Source organism: Amblyraja radiata, chromosome 19 (assembly GCF_010909765.2).
Source record: "Amblyraja radiata isolate CabotCenter1 chromosome 19, sAmbRad1.1.pri, whole genome shotgun sequence".
Lineage (NCBI taxonomy): Eukaryota > Metazoa > Chordata > Chondrichthyes > Rajiformes > Rajidae > Amblyraja > Amblyraja radiata.
Genome location: NC_045974.1, coordinates 30,033,617 through 30,054,821, shown reverse-complemented (window position 1 = coordinate 30,054,821; position 21,205 = coordinate 30,033,617). Strand labels below are relative to the sequence as shown.

The 21,205-nt window shown below is 39.8% G+C and overlaps 1 protein-coding gene across 1 annotated transcript; it reads right to left on the bottom strand.

Annotated features, from left to right (window-relative positions):
- Positions 1–554: 554 nt before the first annotated feature.
- LOC116984077 (cathepsin E-B-like) lies at positions 555–19,870 on the bottom strand. The gene is made up of 9 exons (XM_033038158.1): positions 19,742–19,870; positions 16,947–17,130; positions 10,696–10,813; positions 8,805–8,923; positions 6,822–7,021; positions 5,255–5,377; positions 4,263–4,404; positions 2,132–2,230; positions 555–889 (listed from the first exon to the last, which is right to left on the bottom strand). Exons 1-9 carry the CDS (start codon positions 19,795–19,797, stop codon positions 698–700), a joined length of 1,233 nt encoding a protein of 410 aa, XP_032894049.1. The 5' UTR covers positions 19,798–19,870; the 3' UTR covers positions 555–697.
- Positions 19,871–21,205: the final 1,335 nt, after the last annotated feature.

Below are 21,205 nucleotides of genomic sequence, written 5' to 3'. Positions count from 1 at the left end.
TCCCCTCACTCTCCGTCCCTCCCCCCACCCTGGTTCTGGTGCTTGTTTCACTCTCGTGCTGCTGTGTTTCACTGTTTGTATAACTCATTAACACCTTACCCACAGCTGACACTGAACCATTGTGGGCTCCACCTTTTCTTGATCATCATTGCTGGCTTTGATCTGTCTATTTGCATATCTTTCAATAATTTTGTTTATGTACCTTTTCATATCTCTCAGATCCCTCTCCCCTGGCTCTCAGTCTGAAGAGGGTTCTCGACCCAAAATGTCACCATAACTTTTCTCCAGAGATGCTGCCTGACCCATTGAGTTACTCCATCTTTTTGTGTCAATCTTCTGATTCTACCATGTCAACAATGACAATGATCTCATGTGCAATTTCCATCACGAACAATCACTTAAATTGATTTTATTGACCTTGTCTTCCCATTATTTCAACTGGAGTGAAATTCAAATGAATCTGGCCTATCACTTGCTCAATAAATTGAATATTTTAAATTTCTGATCCTCAAGAAATGCAAATTCTTTTATGAAATTAATATTGCAGAAAGTAATTTTTGAAGGTGTCAAGAGTTGGAATTTATTTCCGTGAAATATAGAGTCCCGACCTTCCAGTTAAAAAATGCTTGTAGCATTGAATAATACTGAACCATTAAGGGCAAGTCTATAAAACTAGGAACAGTTCACTCCTCATGTTTCAGTCTTCCACATCCTCACGATTGTTCAATATGTGACGAGATTTCGCAAATCCCACTCTGTCATTTCCCCGGTCAAAAATTGTGTAGAATTTTGCAAGGAAAACATCTCCCAGAATCCACATGGGTTCATTAGAAGAAAATATATATACTGCTTGGAATCCATACAGGCACACTGGGTTTTCTTCTTCAATCTTGTGAAAGGAAAGTCCATCGTTTAAGGTTGAAATATTACAAAATAAAGCAAATATTACCAAACACCAACCACCAATCCTATCACCATCTAGAGAGTGTCTCTGCTACTATTTACCTCATTGGAGACCCTCGGACTATCTTTAATCAGACTTTACTGGACTTTATCTTGCACTAAAAGTTATTCCCTTTATCCTTACACTGTGAACGACTTGATTGTAATCATCTATATTCTTTCCACTCGATAACACGTAACATAAACAATGTTTCACTGTACCTTGGTAAACTAAACAAAACTAAATTAAGTATGTTTATTTATGCATAATAATGAAATGAATCCAGTTAAACATGTTACATTTCAATTCTCCAATTTAAATACCCCCTACCTCTCTCTTTTGTTCTTGTGCCCCACGCCAGTGCGCACCCATTTGTCCCACCATCCTCCCCCTCTTTCCCCCACATTCCCGTTGCCTTCTACCCAGATCCCCCCCTTCTACCCACATTCCCGTTGCCTTCTACCCAGATCCCCCCCCCCCCCCCCCCCCCCCCCACTCTCCATATTTAACACCCTTTTGCCTCCTTTTCATCTCTTGCTTTTGACACTTACTCTGTCCTCCAGCCAATCAAACTCTCCTGGTCTGCTTTTAACATTTATTAAAAATTCATATTTTTGCCTGAAAAATAAGACTCAAATACCAAATTTGTATCCGTGCTTATCAATTGTCAGGCTTGTCTCCCCCTCTCCCGCCTCAACTCTTTACTTCTCTCCCCACTTCCTCTTCTCACCTCTCCCATCATGCAAAAGGTATAGAAGTGTGAAAATGCACACCACCAGATTCAGGGACAATTTCTTCCTTGCTCTTATCAGACAACTGAGTCATCCTACCACAATTAGAGAGCAGTGCTGAACTACTATCTACCGCTTTGGTGACCCTCGGACTATTCTTGATCGGACTTTGCTGGCTTTTCCTTGCACTAAACATTATTCCCTTATCATGTATCTATACACTGTAAATGGATCAATTGTAATTGTGTATTGTCTTTCTGCTGACTGGTTAGCACACACCAAGAGCTTTTCACTGTGCCTCAGTACAACATGTGACAATAAACTAATCTGAAACTTTCCAGCTCTTTCCCCCTACTACAATCATTCTGCAGAAGGGTCACAACCTGAACTATCACTTATCCATTCCCTCCACAGATGCTGCCTGATGAGTTAAGTTACTCCAGCACTTTGTATTTACCTTTTTAATATAGTCTTCTGCTTCCAATGTATATTTGATCCCTCCAATTGTGAATGTCACATTTGGCAGTTTGATCATTTTTTTGCATTCTATAACATACTGGCAATTAAAGAACAGGTTATTGATAAGAAGGTGCTCATGTTATTAAAATACCTTTTCTTAAGTGAGGATTAGACCTCACTGAAGAACTTATCTAGATAGGTTAATGTGTCACATTTAAGGAGCAACAGATTAGTTAGATGCCATGAGGCACATTTTTTGCAGAGGAATCATGAAGCGCAGGAATATTTTTTGGCGCATACAGTGAATACCAATTCACAGTGAACAATAAATAAGTTCCCGAGAATAATCGGCTCAAATAGAAAGTAGATAAGTTCATTGAAGGTTACGTCACATATTTGCTGCTTGATTTCCTTCATTGGTCAGAGATGTCTTTCCAAAACTGGCCAATGAAGTGGTGCGGTGGAGAGTGGAGGAAGGATACAAGGGGAGGGGGGAGAGAATTGCACTGCAAAACAAGTGAAGCTAAACCAACATCCCCCACGTTTAATGAATTAACTGGTCATCCTTTTTTCTATATTCTGAATTAATGCATTTTGAATTGAATACATTTTGTGCTGATACATATCAAATACAAGATAAGCAGAAATAGAAAAAAAATAGGAATATTTGTAATATTGTTATTTAATGACAAATGTGTAATGTTAAAACATGAAGAACTTTGAAGATCAACTGACATTAAGACTGGCTTTGATAATTAATCTAACATTGTGTGATATTCAGTGAAAAAATGTCGCAAGCTTCTTGCCTATTTTGCTCCATAGAATTGTTCTATATTTATACCTGAATATCACATAATGCATGCATGTATCCACATATTCATCAACAAAGCCTGTATTAATATGTATGTCAATTTTGGGTACATCATAATAATTCGATGGGTGTTCTTGTCTATTTTACAGAAATGTCTATTATATATTTGTTATATATTCATGTTCATGGTGGTCGATTAGGAAAAGGGGAGATGCAACGAAACCTGGGTGTCATTGTACACTAGTCATTGAAAGTAGGCATGCAGGTGCAGCAGGCAGTGAAGAAAGTGAATGGTGTGTTAGCATTCATAGCAAAAGGATTTGAATATAGGAGCAGGGAGGTTCTACTGCAGTTGTACAGGGTCTTGGTGAGACCACACCTGGAGTATTGCGTACAGTTTTGTTCTCCTAATCTGAGGAAGGACATTCTTGCCATAGAGGGAGTACAGAGGAGGTTCACCAGACTGATTCCTGAGATGTCAGGACTTTCATATGAAGAAAGACTGGATAGACTCGGCTTGTACTCGCTAGAATTTAGGAGATTGAGGGGGGATCTTATAGAAACTTACAAAATTCTTAAGGGGTTGGACAGGCTAGATGCAGGAAGATTGTTCCCGATGTTGGGAAAGTCCAGAACAAGGGGTCACAGTTTAAGGATAAGGGGGAAGTCTTTTAGGACCGAGATGAGAAAAACATTTTTCACACAGAGAGTGGTGAATCTCTGGAATTCTCTGCCACAGAAGGTAGTTGAGGCCAGTTCATTGGCTATATTTAAGAGGGAGTTAGATGTGGCCCTTGTGGCTAAGGGTATCAGGGGGTATGGAGAGAAGGCAGGTACGGGATACTGAGTTGGATGATCAGCCATGATCATATTGAATGGTGGTGCAGGCTTGAAGGGTCGAATGGCCTACTCCTGCACCTATTTTCTATGTTTCTATGTCTATTATACAGAAATGTGACATTCCAAGTTTGGTATAATTTGACTTTTACCAGTAACTCAGAAACCTAAATAATTTTGATAATACTGTAAAAAATTGTCTTTCTGTTAATGGATTTTAAGGGAATGCCACAATTACTTTATTATCCAAGCAAAAACCATGCTCCCAAAAATGACAGACTATTCACCAGAAATCTGTTTTTAAATATCTGAATGTTTCAACAATGAATTTAATGTTGGCTATGTCTGCAGTGCTTTTAGAAACAATGGTCACTTAATTATTTGCATAACTAGATAGAATTAAGTGTGAAACCATTAATTATAATCTGTAAAAATTAAATAAGTAGGACCAGTTCAACAATCAGCAAGTTAAAATTCATACCTCGCCCATGCCAATCTGAGAGTCGGCAAAGTTATGGAACATTTCTTTTATTGCCTTGTAAGGGCCAGCTATCAAAGAGGTTCCAGTGTCAACTATTGCAGAACAGCCATTGTGACACAGGACAGTGTTGTGAAATGTTATTCTGGATTGAAAGTATTGCAGTGTTAGTTAACCCCAAATCAGTAACACAACAATAGTATATTTTCATTCAACATAGCTAATAATTCAGATGCAGATCACATTTTTAGAATAGATTACTAATTGATATTAGTGTGAATCACTGAAGTAATCTTAAATCATTAAGTAATAGCTAAGATGATTTTTCGTCAGATGTTACTACATGCAATACTTTCATTTTGCTTAGTTTAGAGAACAAAGACCCGGCGTGGACAAAGACCTTTCGACCCACTAAGTCTGCGCTGACCAGTACTCACCCGTACACTAGTTCTATCTGACACACTTGAAATGATTTACAGAAACCAAGTAACCTACAAACCTACACGTCTTTGGAATGTAGGAGGAGACTGGAACACCCGGAGAAAACCCACGTGGTCACAGAGAGGACGTACAAACTCCATACAGATAGTACCCGTGGTCAGGATCAAACTCATGTCACTGGCACTGTAAGGCAGCAACTCTACTTCTGTTCCACTGTGCTGCTCCACTGAGCCACTGTGCCACTCTAGTTACTTAAGTAAATCTTATGCATGTAGATTTAACTTACTGTTCACTTATTTTAACTGCATTTTAAGTGACTTTTCTAGACCAGTCTGTTAGAGTTTACTGATTCGTCCTGAGTTACATTTACGAAAAAGATCTCAGATCCAGATAATTCCGTTTATTTAAACAATTAAATAATATAAATAAAGAATCGGATTCTGAATGGTATTGGCATGCAGCAACAATGCATAAATTGCCTGGTCAGGGCAGGATCTTTGGTCAGGGCAGTCAGTGTACCTCACAGACAACGTTACAGATTCACACTCACTTACTTTTCCAGTCGTATTTGCCAGTAACCCTTCTTTGTGACATTGACCCAGTTAATCTGCCCTGTGTACTGGGTGTGGTCAATGCCTCCAAGCAACAACTCACCACCATCATCACTGTCCACTTCTCTAGGAAAATAAATATGGTTAGTTTAAAATACAAAAGAGAAAACATCTTAATTCCTTACATGGATGACATATTTGCCTCGGACCCTTATGTCTATTGATTCTAAAGTAGTAGTCACCCTCTCAAAGTTATTTAATTGCACAGTTATTTGACTTAAATTAACAACGGTGTGGTTGATATTTGTGAAAATTACCTGTGCTTCCGCCAGTTGGTGAGATGCAAAAGGTAGCATTAATAAAGAAACATCAGTAAGAAAAGGGAAGATTAAAAGGTATGAAAAATATAAGGAATGGGAAATAAGAAATGTGAGAGATTAATAAAATTAAAACAAGACGTGCAGGTTTGTAGGTTAATTGGCTTCGTAAATGTAAAAATTGTCCCTAGTGGGTGTGGGATGGTGTTAATGTACGGGGATCGCTGGTCGGCGAAGACCCGGTGGGCCGAAGGGCCTGTTTCCGCGCTGTATCTCTAAACTAAACTAAACTAAAACTAAACTATACCAATATGACAGAGTAAAATGACAGAACAGATTTTTTTTAAATCTATAATGAGGCCGAAGCCATGTACATCCTTGATGGCCATGAGGTCTGCTTTCAGAAAACATTACTGGGAGACAAAAAAAGGTAAAAGCATTAAATAATGTTAAAACATACGCTCATTTTGGTGAATAGCTAAGATAAAAACAACAATATGACAGTCAGTACTGTGAAAAGGGAGTATGGAAAAAAGTTGCTACAATTCTGAATAGCAACTAAATATCAAAAATGCTACAATTCTGAATAGCAACTAAATAAGCTACCTGTGTTTCCCATGTTCCCAAAAAGGAAATTGTTTTGTAGAAGTACAACATGTCGATGTGAACATTTAGATTTTGAAGAGCGAGTATTTATACTGTAACTAACAAAAAATGACTGACATTGCAATAATTTCCTGTCTTAGGTTTTGTGTGCAAAAAGGACCATCATCACTGATTCACAGTGAGTCGGCATGCAGGGAGATAGTCAGCAGTGCAAATAGCCAGCAGTTAAGAACCTGAAAGCACATCATTGTCATTCTTAATATGTTTCATTATTTCTCCTCAGGCTGTTTGGCTGCAACTGCTCGTCAAGACCTTAATGTGCAAGTGATAATTGGATTGCCTGCAAGTAAATTTCCTCCTCAGATGAATACCATAAGGGCTTGCTGGGATACATGCAGATGTTCTCTTTTGTAGCAGGCTGTGTGTTCTGTCACCACGGCATAAGATATCAATGTGAAATCCACTGATTTTAGTCTAATAGGGAGATAAATTACTCATTTAGTCAGGAAATTCCATGTAGAAGGTTTAAGAATAATTAGCATCAAATAATATATTAAAACTAATTGAAATGAGTTATGGAAATATTAAAATCATGTATTTTTTTTACTACTATGCTATATATAATATGGAGCAGCTATATAAAAAACCTGTTGAGTCGGACAGAAAATACGGGTTCTTCCAACAGACCCTGGTGCATCATTCTGTCAAACACTGGAATGGCTCCACCTTCAGCTAAAGATGGATATCCTAAACCTAAAATTCCATCAAATTTTGCCAGAGTAAAGGTCGAACCAGGCTCATAAACTGATTCACCAAATTCCTGGCCTTGCACAACCATATTTCCGACCTGCAAAGAAAGAAGAAAAGTGGTAAGTTATCAGCAGATGTTATCAGCAGATCAGCAGATGAAGATCAAAGAACTACAGGTTTTGGAAGACAAAAATCCAGTCAATAGAGTTTGGAGATACGGCATGGAAACTAGCCCTCAGCCTACGGAGTCCACACCAACTATCGATCACCTGTGCACATTAATTCTATGTAATCCCACTTTTGCATCCACTCCCTACAGACGCAATTTGCAGATGCCAATTTACCTACAAACCCGCACGTCTTTGGGATGTAGGGGGAAGCCAGAACACAGGGAGAATGTGCAAACTCTGCACAGTCAACACCCAAGGTCAGGATCGAACCTGGGACTGACGCTTTGAGGCAATAGCTCTACCTGTCACTGTGCCACCCTAGGTTTGTAATAATCTAAAACAGGAAAGCTATATGCCCTTTCACCTTCCTAACATGCTTGTTTATGTGAAATCATGGTATGAATATGCCTATTGAACACTATTGATCCAAGGAAAACATTAAAACTCATTGAATAGATATGTGCAGCTGATGGTTTGAAGTAACTGCATTATTAAAATGCCTCAAATAGGATACTTTTATGATATTGAGGGAGAAAGGCTAAGATAGAGTGGATGTGGAAAGGATGTTTCCACTGGTGGGAGAGTCTAAGACCAGAGGTTGTAGCCTCAGAATTAAAAGGCGTTCTTTTAAAAAGGAGGTGAGGAGGAAAGTTAGAGGGTCGTTAATCTGTGGAGCTCCTTGTCACAGAGGCCATGTCAGTGGATATTATTAAGGCAGAGATAGACAAGTTCTTGATTAGAATGGGCGTCAAGGGTTATGGGGAGAAGGCAGGAAAATGGGATTAGGTGGCAAAGATCAGCTATGATAGAATGGCGGAGTAGCCTCGATGGGCCAAATGCCTAGTTCTACTCCTATAACTTGTGAATTTGTGAACTTGTGAACATCATTTTGATGCTAATTCTAATGACTTTCATGCATTTCTGAACTGATACAGAGTAATAATGCTCATACTAAAAACATCTACTGTTATTCTTCGTGTATCTTTGGTGTAAACCAGCATTTGAAGTTCCTTCCGAAACGTTGCCTATTTCCTTCGCTCCATAGATGCTGCTGCACCCGCTGAGTTTCTCCAGCACTTTTGTCTACTTATTATTCACAATATTGCCTCAATGTAAAAATCATTGTATGAAAGAGAAACACAGATGCTAAGGTAGTAAATCAAGCAAAGCTTAATGAAATAATATTTTTTTTAAATGTAGGAGTAGCAGAAAAACACATTAGTGGGACTTAATTGAAGATGTGCGTTGCCGGGAAATAACAATGATCTAAGTGTGCTAATTTAACTGGGTGGCATCCTTCCTATTATAGAGCACAACGCAAGAAAATTGAGCAGCTCATCCACGCAGAGGCAATAATATTTTATATTCAATCAACATCCCTTCTAATTATCAATATAATGATGTGGTTATTTTCAAGGGTTCAAAGTTTAATTTATTATTTAAAGACATAGCACATTGGCAAAATAAAGCAACCATGGAATTTATCATCATTTATTAGAAAAATAAACTCATGACATATGTTTAACTGACCTGGCGTATCCAGCTTAGATTTACTGAAAATCAAAAACTCAATTGAGGATGAAGGAGTAGGATAAAGGTAGGATACATATTAAGTTGGACCTATTGTTAAGATCCAAGTGTGATGTTTATTCAAGCCCATCTCCTGTATTAATTATTCTGTACATTATTAGTAGATTTAATCCAACTTACTCTCACTTTATCTTTACCCAACACTCCTACAAGTTGCCCAGTGCCATATCGTATTGAAAAAGTGTTTCCTCGGGGAGAATATGATGATGAGAAGAATGAACGAAAGTGCTGATGTGGTTCTATAAAGATAAGAGAAATGTTATAATGCTTAGTTATAATTCCTTGTTAATAATGCCTTTGGTTTGACCTTAACCATTAATAGGGTTGTTTTAATTAACACTAGAGATATGATTTTGCATTCATAGATTAATTCGATTAACAACCCCCCTCTGACTTTTAAATGCAGAGGTAGATAGATTATTCATTAGCAAGGGAGTGAAAGGTTATTGTGGGTGGGTGGGAATCTGGATTTTAGGTTGCAATTACATTGAACGACTGAACAAGCTTGAGGGGTTGAGAGTCCTAATTTGTTTGTCCGTATGTTCATTTGGTCGATGAAGATGGCCAAGAGCCTCACGTTCTCAGATGTGAATATCACCAGCAATTTGTCCTGGACTAACCATGTTGACACTACAGCTAAGAAAGTACACCAATGCCTCCATTGCTTCCAGCTTCTGTGAAGCATGTCCTGAATGACTCTTGCCAGTTTCTACAGATGTACCACAGAAAGCATCATATCCACATGTATCACAGTTTAGTTTGGCAACATATTGCCTCAAGAAATTGCAGAGAATTATGAATGCAGCCTAGTCCATCATGCAAGCCAGCCTCCTCTACACTTCATCTACACTTTATGCTGCCTCAGAAAACAGGCAAAACAATCAAGGAATACTCACACCCTGGTCATTCACTCTTCTTCCCTCTCCCATTAGGCAAAAGATACAAAAGCTTGAAAGAACATACCACCAGATTCATTGATACCTTTGGAAATGACCGAAGTACTTGGAGTCCATTGAAATATCTTCGAAAGATTCAGAGAATACCCTAAAAAAATATGTTTCTCTCCATTGCTCCAACTATTTCATAGGATACCTCAGAGTGAAATAATTTTAAACTTACTTGGTTAATCCAGGTTTAAAAAAAATTAAACAGCAGGCCAAATGATGCTCTGTACAATTAATATCAGAAAAAATCAAAATACCTTGGAAAAATCTTCAGAATATGTGCCTTTTCACTGCTGGGTTAATTTTAAATGAAAATTAATATAGAAATTAACAGAAAACATTGAAATAAGTTGTTTTTTTTGGCTTAAATCAGCTGCTATGAATTCTAGCTCCACAATTCATTGTGGGAAGAATTCCAGTAAAAAAGATGCAAACTGCCCAAATTCACTCATCCTTCTGTGCAGCACTTCTACCTATTTACAAAAAGGCAATTCCGTGCACGTACCTACTTAGAGCATTATTCAACGTACAGACCCAGGTAAATCATATATGAGGTTTCCTCCGTAGGTCTGAATTCCAGCTGAGCCACAGTACAAATTAAACTTTTGAATTCCTGCATAAGAACCTTGATTATTAATTCCATTCCTTCAGTATATTTAAATTTCTTCTTCTTTTTCTTCAGCAGTCTTCAAGATCAAGGATGATTTGTTTTCATCTAGTTTGGTGGTGTTTAAGGTGACTGATGAGACCAAAGTGAGAATTATACACTCTTCCAATTGATGCTGCAGAAGGTGCTTCCCGTCACAAATGCTGCCCGATCCGCTGTTCCTCCTGCACTTTGTTTTTTGCTCAAGATTCCAGCATCTACAGTTTCTAGTGTCTCTATTCTGAAAAACCAGGATTTATTTCTATAATAACGGAATAAAATGTAGTGTTGGGATAAGTTGTTTGTATAACTAGCACATTGCAGACTATTTGTTTGAAACCATTTCTACTGGTTAACCCAGGAACTTTACATTAAGTTGGATTGTGATAACTGATAGAATATGAACTTTGGTTTTACTCACTGCATGCCTCGCTGATGCAGTAGGCAGAAGGCACCCAGAGATTAGACGAGCCAGTGTCAAACACTACAGTAAACATCTGAGGTGGGGTTCCAATACTGATCTCTCCATAATATTGGGCCTAAGTATTAAGAAAACATGACAAAGTTAAACCTCAGTAATGTTCACACCATTTGCAGTAAATTAAGTGCAGTACTCCTTGGCACTGCCAGATGTGGTGGTGGAAGTAGATAAGATAGTGGCATTGAAGAGACTTTTAAATCAGCACATGGATTGATTGAATTGATTGAAAGAGGGAGCATGGAAACAGAACCTTCAGTGCACCAAGTCCACACCAACCATTGATCACACCTTCATACTAGTTCTATGTTATCCCACTTTTGCATCTACTCACTAGGGGCAATTTACGGAGCTAATTAACCTACAAACCCACACGACTTTGGGATGTTGAAAGAAACTGGAGCACCCAGAGGAAACCTAAGCGGTCACAGGGAGAATGTGCAAACTTCACACAGACAACACCAGAGGGCAGGATCAAACCCGGGTCTCTGGCTCTGTGAGGCAGCTGCTCTGCCAGCTGTGCCTCTGATATATTGTGCTGGATATGCAGTGAATGGAGGGATATGAATCATGTGCAGACAAAGGGATTAATTTAATTTGGCATCATGATCAACACAGATATTGTGGGCCGAAGGACTTATTCCTGGCTGTACTGTTGTGTAATCCATAAAATCCTGAAGATCCCTTGCGGGCTGTTACTGAGCAGCTCCCTGGAGTATCTATCCCCTGCTGTTGAAGTCATTTATAGATGCTAACTTCAGGTTTCATTATTTTGCAATATCATACTCAGATTGATTCAATGGTGTTGATTTATAACGTGTCACTCGGTTGTAAAATGATTGTTGCTTTCACATACAGTAAATGAATGTAAAAGTCAAGTTGGTGATGGGCAACGATGCACTCACAATCTGAAAATACATTTACAAAACGACTTGGCTCAGCTTCCCCAGCCTCTGGCCATGACAGACCTGGTTTGACAGTTGAATTTCCTCCAGGGTGCCTCATGAATCCTCACCTAAGGCAACCATCTGTCCCATCCATAACTGCAACTGAGTAAACTGAATATATCAGGTCCCGCACTTCACAGGAGCATCACTGGGTCTTGGTGAGTGAAAACAGCAGCAGTGCAAACCCATGCAGAGACTCGGACAATAAGTTGAAGGGAGGGAGCCAGATGCAAAGAAATTCCACTGTGATTTTACATTTTAGACCATCAAGAGCACTGTACAGGAGGAAATCAATCAGGGAAACAACCCCAAGTCATTTAATTTCCTTGGAGCCCAAAAATCTATTGAGTTCTACATCATGAACATATGAAATTCAATTAAAGTTACACAATTACAAATGAGTTGGGCTTTCATGCACCTCTTTGAGTTGTTGAGACTTCAATCCTTGTAAGGACTGCAAATCAGCCTAGATATAAACTAGATAAGGGCAATTGCTTGTTTGAAGTCCGAGCCAGGAAATTCATGTTCAAGACATCTACGACTTCTCTTAGGAAGCAGTCGGGACAGCTCACAGTGCTGGAGCTAATACAGCTCCAGCTGTTTTGGTGCAGTACTTTGGTTACTAAATTGGACTCTGTGCCTCTTGGCCTGTCTGAAGAAGGGTCTCAACCTGAAACGAGACCCATGCCTACTCTCCAGGGATGCTGCCTGTCCCTGCTGGAGTTTCTCCAGCATTTTGTGTCTACCTTTGGTGTAAACCACCATCTGCAGTTCCTTCCTACACATTTTATATTGTATTATATTTATTCTTTCATGCTGGCTTGGTAGGCGTTTATCTTCTCTCTCTTCCAGGACACTGAACCGAATAGTTTGCTAGGATATTTTAAATAAAGACAACCGTCAACTACATTTCTGGATCCGGAGTCCCAAGGTAAGGTTGGCAAATTTCCCATCTGGAAAGAAATTTAAATTGAAGGAATTGGATGGATTATTGCAATGATCTAATAATTTCATGATTGACAATGCCAGTACCTGTACTAATTTTCACTTCAGATTTATTTAATGAATTGAATTTAAATTCATCACTTGATGTGGTGGAGTTTGAATTCCTATTCTGGGCCAATACTCGAGGCAACTAAATATTAGCTCATTAATGTATTTATCATTCAATTATACTCTATGTTTAAGAAATAAAATCTATTTGTCCAAAATGAGTTGATAGTCCGAAGAATATAACATTCGAAGCACAAGATTTGTTAGTTTAATCTGTAGGACTCTGATCGAACAATGTTATGTGTAGTCAGGCAACTTAATTATCCACAAAATGCTGGAGTAACTCAGCGGGACAGGCAGCATCAAGAAGGGTTTCGAAGAAGGGTCTCGACCAGAAACATCACCAACTCTTTCTCTCCAGAGATGCTGCCTATCCCACTGAGTTACTCCGGCATTTTGTGTTTATCTTCAGTATTCACCAGCATCTGCAGTTCCTTCCTACACAACTTAAGTTATCCACTGCACTCTGCTCAACTACAGTCATGTCCTGGCATGTGTGTGTGTGCTCACATATAGTTATTCCATTCTGTATGTGAACAAACGTTTTGTTATTGTACTGGGCCTAAAGATAATTCTCTCCAAATGTTGGAATTAGTAAATTGTGACTGAACACCATGAGTCAAAGGACTACTTTAAACTTCCTTCACACCAGAGTGGAACACAAACCCCAAGTGGGATAAGACTGCTACAATGCACTGAGCAACTTAGTAACTAAGTTGGCTCAAATATAGAATGTTTTTGCGCATAGACAAACACTCCATACATATTAAAGCATTTCAAGTGAATTTATGATGGGAGTGACATGAAAACAATATGTGCCGGGATCTGTCAAAAAAGCAGCCTAATGCATTCAAGTGGAAAGATAACTATGCATATTGTGATAGAGCAAACTTTGTATCGCTAAGGAACGTCTCTTTTAACAGAACTTAATTCATGAATTTGCACAAATGCTACAGTTAGTTACTCGCTTTTTAAATTACAGCAAGGATTAATCTTAATATCCAACTAGCAGGAGGAAGGAACCCCCCACCCTCCCTCTCAATCTTGTCTGGGTATTTTGACTGCCATTTTGACTCATATCATTTCTTTCATAGGTTTAACAAACATAAAATATTGGACCACAGCCTTGAACTCAGAGATAATTTGATTTGAATGCTGCCAAAGTTTGTATCTTTGCTTTATTACAGACTGCAGAGGTTTTAACTGACTGCATATGTACATCAAATTGATAATCATAAACACCGAAACATAGAAAATGAGAGCAAGTGTAGGCCCTTCATCCCTTTGTACTTCATCCCTCTGCACTCTGATCATGGTTAATACCCTATTTCTACATACTACCCTTATCTCTTGATGGCTTTTGTTTGGAGAAATCTACCTCCTTCTTAGATTTGTTCAGTGACTTGGCCTTCATCACCTAGTGTGGTGAGAGAAATCACCATTAACTGAGTGAAGAAAGGATAGGGGAACTGAACTGAGGGGGAGCAAGTTACAATTCACTTTTAATAGCATCAGCTTGACAGAGAGCAGGTGCTCGGCCAAGCAGAAACCTACTCTGCGTTTGGTGTCACCGATGGAGACGAGGCTACATTGAGGGCATCTAATGCAATGACGGGTTTAGAGGAGGTGAATGTAAAACCCTGCCTCAACTGGAAGGGCAGCTTAGATCTCTGGATGGTGGTGAGACTGGAGGCGTAGGGACAGGTATTGCACTCCTGTGGTTTGCAATGGAAAATATCTCTGGAGGGGGAGAGATGGGTGGGGAGGGATGAGTAAACCACAATATCACAGAGATAGTCCACTCGGACCATTTCTGACATCTCTCTTCCCTTTCTTAATCTCTTTGACTCCATCTCAGGAGACAAACTATCCACAGACATTTACTACAAACCCAATGACTCCCATTGCCTCTTTCCCACACCACATGTTTGTGTTCGGCATTCACAACTGCCAGAGTGAGACCAAACACAAATTAGTGTAACAGCGCCTCATATTCCACTACACAGTCTACAACCCAACGGTATAAATATTGAATTCTCCAATTTCAGGTAACCTACTCCCCCAGGTCCCTCCATCCACCCAGATCCTCCCACACATACCCTTCTTTCCGACAAACAACGCACCCTCCCTCAACTCTTTATACTGACTATCTCCCCCCCATTCTTTCAGTCCCAAGGAAGGGTCTTGAACCAAAATGTCGTCTGTCCATTTCCCTCCATTGGTGCTCCCTGACCCGATGAGTTCCTTGTTTTTGGCTCCACATTCCAGCATCGGAGGTCTGTTGTGCCTTTCCACATTCTAACTGTCTGGCTCTGTTAGAATCTGTTTAGTTTCAATACGATCCCAACTTATTCTTTTTAACTCTCATAGATGTAGGCCAGGACCAGGTCAACCTAATGTCTTGTTATTTGGCAGTTCTGCCGCCAAACTGATCAGCCAGGTGAGCCTTCGTTGCACTCCTTTCTGAAGTATGAAGACCAAAACTAGACCACAAGACCCCAGGTATGGTCACAACTTACGTACCATTTGCCTTCTTAACTGTTGCTGTAACTGCAAGTGTGTGTTTTTGTGACTAATGCAAAAAGGAACCCAAGTCCTTTTGTAAATCAAGCTTTCCTAATCTATTATCGTTGAAATAATGCCCTTGTTATTTTTTTTCTATAAAATGGGGTAACATGATGCTGTGATCAATATGTATTTACCCACATTATCACCATAGAGCCTTTCCTGGTATCTGTAAACCCATTTCTCCCACAATCCTGAACTCCTTGCCCCTTCGCCTTCCATTTATCTCCCTTCTCTGGCCTCACATTTCATGCCACTTCATCCTTATCTCACAGCCACTTGTCTTTTCATTTCTGCCCTTTGTCCAACCATCTACCAATCAAACCCCCTTCACCTATATCCACTTATCACTTGTGTAGGAAGGAACTGTAGATACTGGTTTAAACCAAAAATAGAACCAAAAGCTGGAGTGACGTTTCGGGTCGAGACGAAAGTCACAAAAAGTCTGAAGAAGGGTCTCGACACGAAATGTCACCCATTCCTTCTCTCCAGAGATGCTGACTGTTCCACTGAGTTACTCCAACTTTTTATGTCTATCTTCCACCTATCACTTGCCTGCCTTTGTCCTGCCCATACCTCTCTTCCAGCTTTCACCCCCAACTACAATCTATCTGAAGAAGGGACCTGAGCCAAAACATCACCTATTCATGCCCTCCAGATATGCTGCCAGACCCTCGAGTTATGCCTACATTGAAGAAGTTACCCCAGCATATTGTGTCTTTATCTATGAACCAATGTTGATTTGCTGGGCCATTAAAATTTAATGCAGGAGAAAGACTTTTTATAACGCTTCAAAATTGTTGTCCTTTAAAGCAGTGGCCTTTCTAATCCTGATATTTCAGTCATAATGGCATCCGGGACATATGTACAAGGTAAAGATATATTTTTAAAATATTTTTAAAACATTAATTGAGTTAACCTTCCATTGTCAGTCTAAGCTACAGTAAGATAGCATTAGTAACTGCAGAATTTCTGCTTCTTGATTTAGTCAGAAAAAGCAAGGGGAGTTAAATTTGCACTGAGAAATTTTACCCAAAGCAAAGCTGTAATTAGGAGAAACGGTAACTGAAGGTTTCAATTATAAGGGAGTTTTGCTGCATTCGGTGCCAGTTTAAAAGTCAAAATCTGGTTTAACAAAAAAATTGGATGTTCATAAAATCTGCAGACTTGATATTTTTAAGATTGGCTAAGTAAAAAAAAGGGGAACTCCCTATAACAGGACCTTCATAGGAAGCAGCAAACCAGTGGAAATAACAGAAGGTGGCTACTTGGATGCTGGAACTGAGGGGTGTTGGTTGTGTGAGTGTAAAAACAAGAAGAAGGAGGAAGGAGGTGGGGATCAGTTTCTGTGCCGCAATTTGTTTTAATGTTCTCCAACCTGCTATTGCTTCAGGCTTTTATCAGGTTATCGAGCGCATGCACCTAAAAAAAAACTGTTAGGCAGCTGACATACACCAATAATGCAAACGTTCATATTTTAGTATTCTGTGAAATTAAATTGCCCTGGGTTCTGACTTGAGTTGTCTACACAGAATGTTTATCTAGTTTTTCTTTTTCCAGCAATTCTGTATTTTATATTTCAACATTTAGCTTTCATTTTATCTCTTGTTAATATTAATGAAAACTTACATCCATGTAATTTGATAAAGGCTCAGAGGTGACACCAGCATCTTTTACCATTAAGAATTCAGAAGGATAGCAGCTCCTGTATTTGTGGGTGAATGTACTTGAATTGTGGTGCACTAGAAAGTCTTCAAGTTTGTTACGTTCTTTTAGGATGTTTCTTATCGTCTTGAAGCGGGTTAAAGGAATCCTGTAAAAATGCATTAAATATTTCAAGTGAGTACATCACACTTAAAACATAACATGCAGAACTACTGATTACTAACTGCACTGCCATCAAACTGAAACATTTTCTCTGTTTTTCTCTCTCTACAGACACTGCCAGCAATACTGTGTATTTGCAACATAGACTGTAGAGTATGGCTATATATACCGTACCACCAGCATGGATGATGGGCAAAATGACTCTGCCCGTTACTTCCTGAAAGGTTTGCCCTGGACCTGGTAGTGAGGAAAAATGAAAATATTTTTAATGCATGAAATTGTGATCCAATGCATGATTCTTTGAAGTTGAGGCCAAGGTTGTCGTCAGAGCTGGACAAGTAGCTGTCAAACATTTTGTAGAGGCTAATACTGCAGATACTATGCTGCGGATGTTTAAGAAGGAACTGCAGATGCTGGAAAATCTAAGGTAGACAAAAGTGCTGGAGAAACTCAGCAGGTGCAGCAGCATCTATGGAGCGAAGGAAATAGGCAACGTTTCGGGCTGAAAACCCTTCTTCTTCCAACCACCCTCCAGCACTTTTGTCTACCTATGCTGGGGATGAATGTTTAAGGGGATTAAACAGCCAGCTGCTTTGCCTGGATGATACCCAGCTTCTTGCTGAACTAATTGAGGCATGATACAAGTATTCTGATAGGCTCCTTTCAGGCCGAAACCCTTCTTCGGACTGATAGGGTGTGGGGGGAGGCGGGGAGAAGAAAGGAAAAGGGAGGAGGAGGAGCCCGAGGGCTGAGGTAGGAAGGGGAGGGGAGGGGAGGAGACAGCAAGGGTTAACAGAATTGTGAGAAATCAATGTTCATGCCACCAGGATGCAGACCAATTTCCGGTATTGCTCACTCTGGCCATGGAGGAGGCCCAGGACAAAGAGGTTGGATACGGAATGGGAGGGAGAGTTGAAGTGCTGAGCCACCGGGAGGTCAGGTTGGTTAGTGCTGACCGAGCGGAGGTGTTCGGTGAAACGATCGCCAAACCTCCACTCGGTCTCACCGATATAGATCAGCTGACATCTAGAGCAGCGGATGCAATAGATGAGGTTGGAGGAGGTGCAGGTGAACCTCTGTCGCACCTGGAACGACTGCTTGAGTCCTTGTGCACCTGGAGTCTGCATTCTGGTGACATGAACATTGATTTCTCACAATTCTGTTAACCTTGCTGTCTCCTCCCCTTCCTACCTCAGCCCTCGGGCTCCTCCTCCTCCCTTTTCCTTTCTTCTCCCCGCTTCCCCCCACCCCCTATCAGTCTGAAGAAGGGTTTCGGCTCGAAACGTTGCCTATTTCCTTTGCACCATAGATGCTGCTGCACCCGTTGAGTTTCTCCAGCATTTTTGTGTACCTACGTAACTTACTGTACCAGCATTAAGATGATTAAATTGTGTGGATGGCTCAATAAGTAGGGAACGGTTTGAATTGTTAATTTCTTCAAGATGGTCGATAATTATTTGGGAGATAGAAAAGAGAGACACCATATGGAAGCAAGCCTTTTGGCCAACCAAGTCCATGCTGACCATAAACCACCCATTAACGCTTATCCTAGCATAATTCAATTCAACGTTATTCTCTCCATATTATCATCAATTCATCTCAGATTCTACCATACACATGCACACATGGGACAATTTTTACAGAGGACAATTAACCTACAAACCCACATGTCTTTGGGATGTGGGTTCGTGAGGTCAGGATTAAACTCAGGTCTTTGGCATTTTGAGGCAGAGTTGTTACAAGCTGCACCACTGGCATATTACTCAAAGCAATGGTAATGCACTGTCCCAATTACTATCCCAAACACTTGCCGCACATTATAGGTAATGCAATGGAACTACCTGACTTCCTAGTCTGTATTATCCATCACTTCATGGCAGGATTCTTCAGGTCATGAGTTTGTTCTGGGGCCAGGGTGAAGTGGACCTTTTGCCACCAGTCTACTATTACAAGCTCCATTTCCATACCTCAGTCCCCTGGCTCCCTTGTCAGTAGGTAATGGCAGCACAATGGCCTGCAAACCTCAGCCACACAGGGTCAATGCTGATTTGGCCGCTGTCTGTGCAGAGTTTGCACTTCCTCTCTGTGCTCCTGCCACATCTCAAACATGTGCTGGTAGGTTGATTTAGTTCTGAACATTGCTCCAAGTGCAGTTGGGTGGCAGAAAGACAGGCAGTGTTTGGCAGGCACATGAGAAAGAAAATATGTGGGAATGGGCTGAAGGGACTGCTAATCTGGAAGTTGGCAATGCTTGATGGGCTGAATGGTCTCCTGTGTCGAGATAAATACATATATATCAATCCTCCATCTAGATTGTGTGCACGCTGAGTGTTTAGTTCTATACATTGCCCTAAGTATAGGTGGGTGGCGGAAAGATTGAGAGTCATTGGCAGGCAGGTGATAGAGAGGATAGGCTACAGGGAAATAAGTGGAAAATGCAGAACATAGTTATAATGTTGCCATTCTGCATACCTTAAAAATCAGATTTCATTCATCCACCTCCAATGATCCACACTTTCAGTTTACTTCTTCAGTTCAAGATGCATATTGGTCATACATTTATTTACATAGAATTAAAAGATTCAGAAATAACTCACCTGATGAAAGATGCTGTAAAGTTAATAGAAAGTAAAATTATTATCAGCCCCTTCATTTCTGCTTTAACCGACCGGACGGATGGATCCAAAGCTGATTGCAACAATGTATGCCAATGACACTAAAGTGACCGAGTCAATTTATTGAGCTTGCTGGTCATCTAGACCCCATGAGCGACATGGTAAACAAAAGTATTTGGCTTCTGTATAGCATTGGTTTACGTGATGCAATAACCAACATTTGAAGAGGTCAACGTAACTATTTTGTATTGCTAACACAATGAAATCCAGTCATTTTATTCTTTAAATAAGTTAGGTGAACAGTCTAATAGTGGCATTTAAAATCTATCATATCATTGAAGAAAATAATACCTTAAGAAAAGGAAGCTGGAATCACCCATTCTGCCCCTTGAGTCTGCAAACCGTTGAATTAGATTATAAATTCTCTTTTGCCTCAGTGACATTTTTCTGCACTAATTCCATAATCTTTTATCCCCTTAATATTCAGAAGTCAATTAATCTCTGCCATGGATATACTGAGCGACTATGACACCACTACTTATGGCTGGATAATTCATAATTTACTGCTCTCTGGGTGAAGAACATTCTTCCCATCCTTTATCCTTTATCTTTATCCTGCATGGCTAATCCCTTACTTTGAAACTACATCCCGTTCTAGAATCTAATGAATTTTGGAACGTGATAACTGGCGCAGCCGTATCTCCAAAACCAACAGGTATTCAGATCATCACGTCAGGGAGATTCATTAGCTTTCAGTTCCATTATTTTCTCCAATACTAACATTTTTTGCTAATGCTAATTTCTTTGAATTCCTCATTTACTCTAGACTTGTAGTTTTCCTTGATTTTAGAACAGAGATCATTAAATATAGTGTTCCGCAGTACTACTTAGCTGTGGGTCCAAATTGTGTCAAACGCTTCTTAGGTAGTCCTTGAATCGGCAGCAGAATCTGTGAAAGATTCTGTTGTATCTGATCTCTGAGATAGGCCAAAACTTTACATCTTTCTTTCACATGGCTGCTGTAATCGTTTAGGTATTGACTAGATACCTATCCCCACAATGGCATATGCAAGTCTACTTTAATTGACTCCTCCAATTGCACATGGACAGATTCTGTTCTTCCACACAGAGGCTCTGTTTATTCAAAGCATCTTTGGTGTACAATAGCAAGTGTGGAGTAAATGATCCTTGCCATTTTAACAAGATAATATTTGTGAAAAATGGTCAGCGCAGGCTCAGTGGGACAAAGGGCCTGTTTCCATGCTGAATCTATAAACGAAACAAAACATTTCTAAACTCATGTGGTCAAAATGGAATTGCTTTTTGTTCAAGCAGTCAATATGGTTGATGTAGTGATTATATGAACACCAACTAATTTGTCTTGGACTCTTGGCAATCCTCTATCAGTTCTATTCAGCTGATGTCTTTGTCCCACAGGGAGGTTTA

Bases quoted from the DNA above. Each gene is read 5' to 3' on its own strand.
- LOC116984077 (XM_033038158.1), bottom strand. From the start codon at position 19,797: ATGAAGGGGCTGATAATAATTTTACTTTCTATTAACTTTACAGCATCT. The intron at 10,814-16,946 runs GTAAGTTTTCAT...CTTAATACTTAG, and splicing joins CTTTATCAAATTACATGGAT to GCCCAATATTATGGAGAGAT. The intron at 890-2,131 runs GTAAATACAAAG...TCCTTTCACAAG, and splicing joins CAGAAGACTATATTAAAAAG to ATTGAAGAAGAAAACCCAGT.